Genomic DNA, 13,206 nt, shown 5'->3' on the forward strand with positions numbered 1-13,206 from the left:
TTGACACAGATCTACAAAACGTATTTTTTAAATTTTCAATATAGCCCCACATAACAAAGTTAAGAATTCAACTTTTAGTATTTTTTTCAACAATTCCGATCAATTGCAATTTTTGAAAAAATTTCTTTTCCCATCCTTTAGTAAACTATTGCTCTAGCTTCCCAAAAAAGTTCAAATCGTATAATACAATATTAAAAAAGTTATCGTCTTCTTTAGAGCGGTCTTAAACTTTCGTCCGCTACTGTAAATATAGTTTTATAAAAATTACAAGACTCGCAATTTCAATAATTAAAAAATAAACAATGTGAAAGCAGTCATATGACCGGACGCGATCTCTAGTTCAAACACATGTGGATTTCCCGCGGCGCCGAGGTAATTCGAGACCCTGTTGGTAGACGGCGGCAACGGTGACGCGAGGATGGCGGACGATCTATGAACCGTGTCGTTTACCAATGGTCCGTATGTCCGTCTTTGGAGCATAGGTCCGCCATGTCCTCGGTCGTTGTATTAAGAGAGAAACGGCGTAGTCGTTGAAGAGAGACGGACAGGCCAGAAGGTGTACGAGGAGCGAGGGAGAGGGAAGAGACAAGGTGGGAGAGTGAAAAAGGAAGAGAGATAGACGGATGACAGAAATGCATAGTCGCGGCTAGCAGCAGGAGCAGCAGCAGCAGCCAGCGGCAGCAAGAACAGCAGGAGCAGGCAGTCAGCGCACAGAGAATAGATCGCGTCCGTCGTACACGCTAGATTCGGGGCGTGTGCTAAGTTGGTCGATCGGTTTCCCTAGCTGGTGTTCGTGACTGGAAATCGAGGATGTATCGGTGGCAGTGCGGTATACGCGTCATCGTCCCGTGACGGCGACGCGCGGCGAAGAGGTGGTGCGAGGCCGCGAGCACGGTGTGGGCAGGTCGCGGCCATTTTTACCACACGATGCGGCAACCGTGTGTGCTGCCCGTTCGATCCGCCATTCCAAACAATCGGTGTGCTTCGTACCCTCTTAGGGTGCATCCAGCGACGGTGGCTCATCGAGTCACCAGCCCGCGGCGATAATACGCGACAGTTTCCGTTCGATCGGTGGATTCGGTGTCGGTCAGAAGAGGGTGACGGGACAGTTCGGGGAAGCCGGCAGTGCTGGTGGTGCTGGTGCTACTGGAATCCGAGTTCCGATTGGAATCAGAATCGGAGTCGAACGTGTCGTCGAGGACGACGACGTGGAGGAAGAGGAGAAGGAAACGAAGGAGAGGAAGAAGAGAAAAAGGAAGGATGACGAGGAGGCCGACGAGGACAGGAACGGGAACGACGATACTAATAGCGATCATGGGGAAAAAGAAACGACTCGAACAGCCGATATATTGGAATACGAACGTATCTGTTGGAGGGTGCCTGTGATTTCTTCGTGATTATTGTGTTTTTTCTCAACGATTTTATCTAGTGCTCCGTTCGTTGGATAGTTGGCTAGTTGGCTGGTTGGTTGATTCGTTCGTTCGTTCGTTCGTACGGTGCCAGTGTCTCTCTGTCCATCCCTCTCCGTTTCTCTCGGTCGTGTGTCGCTGGCTCGCTCGCTCGCTCTCCGTCTGTCCGCCCTGCGTGCGTGTTTCGCGTGCCTCCTCGCCACGCACCGGACTCTCTCCTCTTCCTTCGGCAGCGCGATCGATGGTGACACCGTGTGACCGCCTGTGAACGTCTTTTCGCTGACGAGAATTTTCTCGTCCGTGCACCAGATCTCGACGGACAAGCGCATATAACAATATATATCTCCCTGCAACTCCCGGGAAGGAGAAGCAAAGAAACGAAAAGGAACGAGAGGTAGACGGATTGACGACGGGGACGACGACGAAGACGAGGACAACGACGACGGGGGCCCAGTGGTGTGGCATGCGTGGCTGTGTGTCCCGTCGGTAAACGTCCCGTGAGAGTGTTGTATATCCGAAGGCAGTGTGTGCTCTCTTACTCGCGCTCCCCTCCTCCCTGCTCTCTGTCTCGGTCTCTCTCTCTCTCTCCCTCGCACGTTCTCGCTCAGTCTCTGAGCACCGCCACCTCTCCTCTCCCCACCTCTCCGTCTGTCTTATTCACTTATTCTCGTTTTCTCTCTTTTTCCATTCCACCGTCGTCCTTTTCTGTTTGTCCGTCTCTGTTGCTCCGGTGTTTTCTCGGTCCCTCTATCGCGGTATAATAATCCGTTTCGCTCGCGCGCTCGTTCTTCCAAAGAAGCATTAAAGAGGAGCGTAGTAGAATGGTCGACGATACCACGACACGACCGTTGTCATCGTTCCAGTGGTCGTGGTCGTGGTCGTCACCGGCGTCGTCACAGTGCCCGGATCCACCGTTTCTCACGGGTGCTACGAGCATCGAGTCGTGGACACGAATCTGGTGAGGGTTCTCGATCTCTCTCACTCTCTCCCGTTAAGGCGAAGTGAGGCGAGGTGAGGTGAGGTGAGGGTGAAGCGCGGACGACCCGCGGGCGAGAGCAAACTCGCGAGCCCACGTAACGAAGCGACCGCGGGTGAAACAGGGGCCGACGACGGACTACCACGAGATGGAGATCGAGGCGAAGCAACGGAACCAGAGGAACCGGAGGCGAGAACGAGCCCAGCGTATGCTGGCGCAGAGGGAGAGCCTAGCCACCGCGAAGCAACAGCACCAGCAACAACAGCAACAACAACAACAGCAGACCAGGCAACGGCCTGCCAACAACGACGAGGAGGACAGCCACAGCGGCGAGGACGAGGAACCCGCCACCGGACTCGGTCTCGGACTCGCCAGGACCGGTCACCCGCGTGACAGCCATTCCCGACCGCCCAGGCCACCGCGACCCCCGAGGCCTCGCAAGAAGTCTTCCCTCGCGGCTGCCAACCAGAAGGAGCCTCCCTTCGAGGAGGACATTATCGACGGCTTCGCCATACTCGCCTTCCGCACCTACGAGGAACTCGAGGTGAGAAGCCAACCTATCTAACCTTTTGCCAACCGTACCATCGACCCTTTCCCCCCCCCCCCACTCGATCTTCTGCACGTTACACGACGGACTATCCGCGGATTACGTGATCCCCCGTTCTTTTTTATTCCCCGAGTCTACAGGGTGACCAGAAACGTTTCAACGTTCAGTGCAGAAGCTCCGCAGAATGATATTCTAGTCCAGTGATTTTGTAGAAATATGTACTTGGGCAAAAATTTCTTCGAATAAGGAACGCATTCCTAATTGCATTCAAAAAATCGTGATGATAAACGTTGTCAGTGTCACCAGTGAATTCGGCGTTGTTTTTGTATCGGTTCTGCTGCATCGTTCTCGTTATCAGTTATTATGCAGACGGTTCCTACGATATCAGCAAACTTGTTGTTGTTGTTATTGTATAATATATCTACGGGGTGGTCCACACGCTTGAGTGTAGCCACCTGAATATCTCCTTTGTTGTGATTTGAAATGGTATCGCAAGGTGAATTCTCCGCAAATTTAATTTTTGTTGAGGTCGTTTTTCCCCGGAGTTTTCAAGGCCATCGATATTTTTTTTTTATATGTGTATACTATTTTTCCTTGCATTAAAATGACATTAAAACGCATTCAGAGATATTAATAACATGACCTTGAAGGGAACTGTCACTTCCATTGAAAGATCATTGCAATCTGGCTTCGATCGTTTTAGACAATGCACATCTGTGGAAGGACATCGTTTTGAACACTTAAGGACAACTTTAAAAGTAAGCGACAGATGGCTTACGAAATTAGCAATTAAGCTTTCAGACTTAATAATAATAAATATCAAACCTAATTTCAATTTTAGAAGTCAAAGGTTACTTCAAGGTCGTGCTATTAATATTTCTGTCGAGTGTGTGCAAGGGAAAAAATATACATTTACACGGAAAAAAGTATTGGTGACCTTGAGAACTACGGGGAAAAAAGACTAAGAAAGAAATACCATTTGCATTGCAAATATTTGTTATGTCATCAAACATAAAGGAGAAATTTAGGTGGACCACCCTGTATACGTGTTTGACGGTGGACCCGGTTAACAGGTTACAGGCTTTTCTAGTTGGAATTTTCGTATTGTTTGCAAGCGGAGCAGCTATTCGCACACACGAAAGTATTATTCCGCGCGCACGGTGTCGTCGTGTTACACGGGTTACGTGATATCGATAGAGTGCGCGGTGCAATGATTATTTTCCTTCCGTCGCTGTTTACATCTCGAGTTTCGATGTTTACTTTGCGTCGGTTAAATTCGATACCTTGCGTCTTTTCTATGGCACTCGGAAGGAATGCTAATCGTCTCGAGTAAAAAGTAAGAGATCTCGACACGTGCAGGCTCTAAAATCGATCCTGCTCGAGGTCGATTAGAAATTGATTTATGAGTCTCGATGAACGTCAACAGTCGCTATGAAAATTATCTAGGACAGTGGGGCGCGAAGTGGGAACCGCGACATAAATATTTATTTTGCTCGTCGGGATACAAGCAATCTCGAACATAAAAAATAACAACTGATATGTTCGCGATATCTGTTTCCTTTAGGAATGGTCGTAACCAAGTTTTGAAAACTCGGTCGTGCCATAAAAAAGTTCGAGAACAGCCGATCTAGTCAGGCTTTAAAAACAAAAATCAGCGCAACCTTCGAAAAACTTGTTACACCAGCTTGCTCGAAATAATTAGTGCACCGCGTCTCTATCTCTCTTTCTGGAAACCCACGGAATAACATTTCATGCAGATTTGGTCGGATGTATGGAACACCCTATAGGAGCATTGTTTACGCGAACTGCTAGAACTGTTATGTGATCCGTTAACGACACGAGCATTTGATTGAAGGATATCGGGGCTTTATGCTTTGTTTCTAACACGTTATCGCTACTTTACACATTGTTTAGCAAAAACGGGGAGTGACTATCGTGTCTAGTTTGAATGGATAAGCAATAGATTGGCATCGTCGGGGTGAGCCGTTCAAAAAGTCGATTTTTCTTTGTCGATGCGGTTACCGTCATAGATTAGAGGGTTAGGTTGAATGGTAACTCGAGACGCCATCGGAATTAGCACTAGATACCGTCTAGGGATAGTTTTTCGTTCTTAATCCCGCGGACTGCTTTCCAATAAGCGACAAGCAACGCTGGGACGCGTTGACAGTTCGATGCGAAAAGTATTATGAATAGTTGAATGTTGTCTCGAAGCGAAACTGACGTTTGAGAACGTTTTTATTTTTTAGTTCGATAGCAAAAGAGTCGGTGTTGGACCAGCTTACGGTGGTGGCTCACCTGTCACTGGTGGCGTTATGTGTCGACGGAGAAAATCGTCGGCAGTTTGTTGCGCGCGTGCAGGCCTCTGCTAACCTACGCGCATAGTCGTTTTTTTTCTCTTCTCTGCTGCCGTCGCTCGTGCCAACAGTTTTTACACTCTGTTACGAGAACCGGCTCAGCTCAACTCTGCTCTGCTCTGCTCTGCTCGGCGCAGCGGCCGCATTAACGCGGTTCAACGTTTACGGCCCTTAGTCCCTCGAGAATTTGTCGTCCTCGAGATAATCACGGGTCGCGCGAGGGAACGAGATTTTTGTTTATAGAAAACCGACCGTTTCCAGCGGAGCGCTCCAAGATTTGTACTCAGCTCGTTCTTCTTCTTTTGCTCGTTTTTTCGCCGGGTTTATGGCCTCCATTCACCGCTGTCCGCTGTCCTCGTCGCCATCATAACCTATAGACGCATAGGCCCGAGCAAGCTCGGTTTGTTTCCAGTAATACACTGCACACATTTCGCTGAACCTTTCTCAAATGGAACATTATTCGTAACATTTTTTAGACATTAAAAAATAAAAAAGAAAAATAACTATGCACTTGCACCTCTGCTCAAAACTATGTGGACACTCGTTTGAGACAAGTACGCCGTGATCGAGTAAATACAAATATGTATCGCGAACTATAACTGATTCAACCATCTCTCGATACATTTCAATTAGACGTTGATAATATCAACTTCGTTAGTACTCGATATCATTACTAAATTCAATGCATTTAATGGAACATAAAATAAATGGAAAAATGGATGACTGACGTTTCAACCCCAGTAGCAAAATTAAAAGAATTCAAGAACGTTGTACATATTTTCAACTTGAGAGAAATTTTGATTGGTTACTAACAAACCATTTATATTTCTCATATGGATCTGCTGTGTAATCATTACTAGACTCCGGACGTTTATGCAAAATAAAAAGTTTGTCCATCAATTGCTAAATAATTTTAATATGATGAAAATAATATATTAATACTCTCAGAACCTTTTAATATTTTAACCGTTTTAAATTGCACTTGCTCATTTTTGTGTTATAAATGCATAAAATCCGGAGTCCAATCATGACTAACCAGCAGGAAAACAATTTGCAGAATTTCGGGAATGTAAGAAGAATAATGATGAGGTAAATCATACATACTTGGAAAACTTCATAAAAATTGTCCACATACTTTTGAGCGGGGGTGTATCTCGTATGTATGTATGTATCCTCAACTACTTCCAAGGACGTCGATACGTTTCGATCTTCATCGTACATTTCTGTACGAAAACAGCCACGTCCATAAACATTCGCGTTGCGATGCACGAATTTCATTTATCGATGGCCAAAACAAGATCAGGTTGGGTTTGTTTACACAATCTGTTGCCGAAGTTTGTTGTTCGACGGCGGCGCAACGAATATTTTTTAATAAGAAATTGCTTTCGATTAAACCGATGCGCTCGCGCAGCTAAAAAGAGAGAGATCAGTGAAATTTCATTATCCGATGCAATGTAAGTGGTTGCTCAACCAGACAGAAATATTATTCGAGAAGAGTAATAAAAACCAATTAGGCGGAATTGCCAGCTCGTGCGATTAAAGGGGTCAGCGTTTAACTTTTGCTGCGTTGATTCGACCGGATTAATTTATTAACTTTTTAGCCCCCCTCCTTTCCCCGTTGCGATGCTTAATTAACAAAGGGCAGAGTGGAGGAGGGAGAGGGGATGTAGCTGTATAGGAACTGTAGTACATACACCCATGCAGATTCGAATACATTACAGGAAGAGTCCTCATTGAACAATTTTTCGTTAAACGGACACGCTCGCTACAAAATAATTAATGAAAAAAGCTATGAATTTGCCGGTTAAATAACTCCAGCGCCGTATTACCCAAAAACAATCTGCCGTGTTTACGAACCGACCGCCATGCTCTGGCCGCCTAATAACGACGCGGATGACTAACGTCGGGTTATTTATGACCCGTGCCATCATTTTTGTAACGTGTACCTCGTTACGTGGAATTCGTTTAGTCACTCTACTTAAACCCGATAAGCTCTCAAACTTTTCAGCCTAATTTTCTTTCGACAACGAAACGGACAAGAACAACGCACAGTGGGGTATTTGGCCGGAAAAGTCGGAGAAAAGTTGATTTCAAAATTTTTGTTGTTCGACGTATTTAAAGATCTGAAGCATAAGTCTTCAGTTTTGTTCTGTTTTTAATCTGTACACCCGTGAAGTACGCTACTTCATCGAAAGTAAAGAGATTTCATAGCGTTCTCTCGAACAGTCTCTGAAACAGCGTTCATTCATTAGCGATTTTCAAGTGTTTTAAAGAAATTGTGTAAATTCTTACGTTGCAGAAGCTTTCACGTAGGTATACTGAGCATTTTCGCACAGGTTTCATTTCGTTATCATCTAAATTATTATAGTTATTAATGTTCGAATATAATCAACCGTTCTGTAAGTTTTTTTACGATTTTAAAACGTCATTGGCGATTTTGTTATACTATTGAGTGGTATCCGGTGCTCTCTTTCTGGTTCATTTCATTTGATAAAGGTTTATGGTCGCAGTGCAAAAAGAATTAGTTCCAGATTTGCACAGATTGAAAATTTATCTATTAAATATATCGGTATCTAACCAATTATTAAACATTTAGTTATTGTATGAGCTACTATACCAATTTCATATCTACAAAATGTTAAAAATCACAAGGAATGGAAATATTCTAGATCGGAAAGAAAGTTTAATTTTGCAGTTAAAATAGCTCCGAGTGCAAAGGGTTAAAGTTCATTGCTCGAATAAAAAAATTGAGTTCTATTTCACCTTAAAATACCGAAATTACTTTCTCGCCAACCCAATAAATGTAGCCATATAAAAAGTATAAATTTTCTTCCGTCTTCTACGACATTTATCAGGATAAAGACGTTTCGATCACTGTAACGGTAAAGAAAACGATACGGCAAGGGGTTAAAATGCATTTTATAATATTATGACCTTGAGCCCGTTAGTAACGCTGAAGTTTTTCCAACTTTTCGGGTCAAATGCCCCACTGTGCGACGAGTCGGGTGATTTCTAGGTTAGCAGCACGGTCAGGTCAGAGCGATGTAATTTTGACAATTTTGTTCGCACTCGTGTCCGAAACTGCTGCTCGTTGAAAACATTCCGACAAAGTTGAAGTCCATTTCTCGCCCAGAACGCAGTCCTTCCGGCGTGAGTGATGCATGGCGTGCGGTTCACCGACTAAACAGAGAAGTTACGCGAAGTTAGCCTAAACCAGACAAGTCGCTCGAAAGATGCCGACGCGGAGAAGGTACTTCCTCGAGATTGACGTAGTTTTTCGTTTTTGCTGGGCCGCGTCGAGGCCCGTCCACGACATAAATTTGCATTGCAACGCTCCGAGACCTTGCGGAGGCAACGCGGTATCCGATGTTGCGGTTTAATACGCGATATCGTGCCACCGTGGAACTCTTCCCGATACGATTCGCTCTCCGTGCGAATATACGCTTCTCAATCATTCGCGGATCGAATTCCTCGACTTTGCCTCGAACTAAAATATTTCGCTCTCAACCCGCAACTCGTTTTCGTCACTGGGAAATCGTCGAAGTTCACGTGGAACTCGGTGAATCTATATTCTATCTTACAAGGAGTCAGGATGACTAAAATCACGCGAAAACATTTGTCAAAATTCAATCCAATCCAGGGTTGAACGTCGGACACCGTAAGTACTTCATGAATTGCAAATCCACTTTGATAAAATATAGCGAGTCCACGGAGAACGATACTTCCGAGCCGATAATTAAAAATCTGGTAATACATATTCCAACAAAAACATCCTGCAAACAGGAGCCAAGTTCCTATGGCCGTAAAAAGTTGCGAGATCAAACAAAATACGGCCAAGTTCGTTAGCTTAGACGTACCTCTTGCGATACTGAAAAAAGCGTTTGTAAAAATTAATTTAAAAGAAAGCTATTTAATTTTTGAAGAGTTACATGGAGGGCTAAATTATTCAAACTGCGTACCTATTTCGTAATGTTTTTCTTTTCAATACAACCCCTTTGAGATGTAAAATTTCAAACTTTGATAATTATTCCTGTGAGTGTTTGTTATGGTGGACCCATGTACCAAATTTCAAGCTTGTAGGTCAATGGGAAGTACCCAAAAGGTTTTGATGATCTGTCAGTCAGTCAGTCAGTGAGAAATTTAGCGATTTTTGAGGTCCTATATCTCGGAACCTACTAATGTTGGAAGATTAATGTTCTGTCAATATTGAGACATGATAGCATTTAACAAGTGTACGAAATTACATCTCTCCATCTTGCCTCCAGTGCCGAGTAATAAGGAGGTAGTGCGAGAACTTGGCTGGTGCATTACCGTGCACCTAGATACGTATTCTTGTAGATGCGCTGCGTCCGAGATTGATCCGGTGGAGGGTTGAACTGAATTTTCCGCGATTCTACTCGGAAGGAGGATAAATAATAGTGACTCGGTCGCGCGAGCAATAACTGGCGACTCGTGAAATTGGTTGGTCAGGTAGGAACTGGAGGAAAGTTGGAAAAGTGGGAAACAAAAGGTTTCAACGGTATTTCTTCGAAGACGAGGCAAGACTAGACAAGGCGGCCGTTCCTTCCGTATTGTGTCAAGAACGACCGACGGACCCCCTGCTGCAGCAGGCTCCTTTATGCGATAACAATACGCCTAATAGCGGTGAAAAACAGAAGATGATTCGCGAGCGACACTAGTTCGCACGACGAGTAGCCACCCGAGAAGGGCCTACACTATACAGTGTACACTGTTGCATTGTCTGCCGTGATTCATGCACGATTCACCGTTTAATCCTCGAACGGCCGACCATAAAGAGAGCCGCCGCTGTTTACTTCAACCTCTTACAGGCGGTCCAACCGAATCTCAGTCATTTTCCGCTCTTCTTCTGCATTCTACGGAACACTTGTTCACTCAACATGTCCAAAACTTTCGTTTCTTAACCCTTAGCCCGGTATACTGGGGTCTCTCAGTAGCCCAACGATATTTCTTCTATTACACGGACTGTGTAAGGCAAAACGTTCTAATCGGTTTTAGTGCTTGATAGACTTATAAATGTTTTGTAAAAGTTTACTCTTGAAAAAGATCCACATCAGGATCGAAACGTTGAGTGTCTAATTAATTTGCATCATTGATCGAACCTGTGCGCCGATATCATCACGCTTTGGTTATAAATGTTTTCATTTCGATGGCCGTGTCGTATCCACGGATTAGCTTTATTCAAATCAGAAAAGTTCGAGTAAGAAATTTATAAAAACGGTTGAAAGGTGTTGCTCATTTTATCCATTTATAATAAAGTGTTGTCTCTCGGTATACACATGTATAACGTAATCGTCGTACAGAAAAACGCGAAAGCTTTTGAGCATCTTAATCGTTTTTAGAGTCATTCTGAATGGAAAGAAAGTAATGGAAATCTTTCGGTGGAAAAGGGGCAATCAGCAGGCCAGGGATGCTCGCGCAGGCAAATCCCGGCTGTCTCTCTGTTTCCCGCTAACGCGGCCCCCGGAATCGCATTAGCGAATGCAGTTCGCCCGGTTCCGCGCCGACTATAATTATTTCCCAGTAATTTAATGATCCGCGAAAGTGGCAGGAAATATTACGCGCGAACGTAACGTTCCGCAATCATTTGGCGGGACGATTTTCTTTTTTCTATTTTTTTGTTTCGTCGAGGCATGCGAATTAACCGTGATTACAGTGGACGCGCGTGCGAACGCCATTATCCGTTAATTTTTGGGAAACGCGAGGCCATCAATTAATGCGTCCTGGCGATCTCTCAATTACACAGCCTTCGACACGCTCGCTCGGTGAACGCGTGTTTTGTCTTACCCGAGTATAATCAACGCGAACACTTGTTCGCCCCGCGCAGTGGGGTTTTTCATAGATTCCTACCGTTTCCGTGTTCTTAGATCGAAGCTTTGTAAGTTACGCGCATCGTTTCACTATTTTCAGCAATTACGCGATTATTAGCATAATTTACCGTTAATCTTTGATAGATTACTCGATCCTCCGTTCTCGTCGCCGCTAGGTGATCAACAGCAGCCGTTGGCCACAACTTGCGTGGACTTCTTCGTTATTATTTTGTGCAAGCTCAGGTACTGGACTGACGACAAACTTTCATAGAATTTACACTACACACAGGGTGGTCCATTTATCTCGAGACAGTCAATTATTACGGAAACCAGCAGGAATATGAAAAAATGTTTTCTGTAAAATATTCCACCCTGTACATATATGCTTTCTTGCATCGTGAATGATTTTATTTATATTTATTGTATACCCACGTATAAATGAACATGATATTGACTACATACACACATAAATGTTGACTACATTTCGATTGAATGGGAAATAAGAAGACACGTGTTTAGCAGATTCTTTTCGAAGTCTTCGTTAGGAGTCTGACTCGACATTACATCACACGGGGTTAACAACTGTACCCTGTGTGGATGAAAGTTTTGCCACCCATATTATGTTACTCCGGATGATTTGTCGAGCAACCGTCGTCGCGATAAGAAAACTTACGAACTCTGCAGTTTTGGTGTCATTAACACTCGAACAGAGTCGCCAGATCGGGGGAATTGACCCGAGCTGAGGAAAAAACGTTACCCTCTCTCTGCCAGTACCGGATTAGTCACGTGACATTGTAAGACGCGTGGGGGAACAGGGTCGTAGAAGGGGAAGGTAGAACGGCGAGACAAGTCTTAATCTAGCGACCTCGAAAATACCATAAAATCTAACTAATGTATCGAATGAAATATCGATTGAAATGTTCAGATTTAGGATGCTGGAAGTAGTCTTCCGGTCGTCTCGCATTCTGTAGACCAGGCCTGGCCAATCCAAATGGTCTAATGTAACCATGCTTTTAAAAAATGTACTACAAATACAAAATGAGTAAAACTTTATTGTTAAACGTCGCATCTGCGCGTTATAACAATACGACACATGCAACTGTTCATTTAATTAATACTTTTTGTATACATACAACTAGAAACAAAAGTTTCATGTGGCCCGCGGACCACATGTTGGCCAGCGCTGCTGTAGACCCTAACAAAATTCGCTACGCTCGATACGTTAACGCAAGAATTCATTCGCAAATCTGAGAAATAATTCCGTCTCTCCTGGAAACGCAACACTCGCAGTTTTAAGCAAATTAATTCGATCTTGCGGTATTATCGGACAATCGACGCATTGAAATGCACACGTTTGCGAGGTCGTGTGTTTCCGGTTGATTTCCACGCTCGCTACAGCGGGCCATGTATTTACGCGTTTCACGCGGCGGACTGTATCCTCCCGATGCGATGTGTTCCTTTTCTTTAATCGAATTACACGGGCCGAGATCGTCCCGGTCCCGTAGATCGGCGTGGGTTGCCAGGTAGCCGAAAATCTGTGGAGGGATCAACGGTGTTTTTACCGGCGGAATGCACGCGTCCCGCGTCGCTGATTTTCTTTTCCGAATTCCTCGTCCAGCCGCCGATCGGTCGCCGATCGCCGGTCGCCTGGCAAATCCTTTTCGTACTTTTTGGTCGTCTCGCAACAAGGAACGGGGTTCGACCTCTCTCCCCCTCCCCTCCCACCCTGGGGTTATTGTCCTTACCATAGATTCTTTCTTATCCGACGTGTTCTCTTCTGATCTCGCCCCACACCCCCACCGCTATTCTATCTTCTTCCCTCGCTACTAGTCCGTGTTCGTATTTGTGTGTTCCGTCGTCTAGAGTCTATACATACGTGTACGTGTCTCCCCGGGATCGTGTCATCGTCTTACATTCTTCGACTACACGACGTCGGGTCAAGAAGAGAGTGTCGACATGAGGCGAGATTATTATCACGCACGCGTAACCGTACCGTAATACTTAATTATCTTGTCCGCGGGACGACCGTTTAACTCATTGTTTCCCACTGGCGCGGCCGTCGAGACGCAGAGGGTCGTTTAAATCGAATTTT

The 13,206-nt window shown here is 44.9% G+C and overlaps 1 protein-coding gene across 2 annotated transcripts in view; it reads left to right on the forward strand.

The window, feature by feature from the left end:
- The first annotated feature begins 491 nt into the window (after window positions 1–491).
- Window positions 492–13,206, forward strand: part of Tay (tay bridge kinase) — a 39,229-nt gene continuing 26,514 nt past the window's right edge. Inside the window, exon 1 of one of the 2 annotated variants that reach the window (XM_076435454.1) lies at window positions 492–2,929. In XM_076435454.1, the coding sequence (XP_076291569.1) occupies window positions 2,534–2,929 (396 nt within the window). In that variant the 5' untranslated portion in view covers window positions 492–2,533. The remainder of the gene's footprint in view (window positions 2,930–13,206) is intronic. The other variant, XM_076435453.1, reaches the window with a different exon arrangement.

This window comes from Lasioglossum baleicum, chromosome 12, assembly GCF_051020765.1.
Source record: "Lasioglossum baleicum chromosome 12, iyLasBale1, whole genome shotgun sequence".
NCBI classification, from domain to species: domain Eukaryota; kingdom Metazoa; phylum Arthropoda; class Insecta; order Hymenoptera; family Halictidae; genus Lasioglossum; species Lasioglossum baleicum.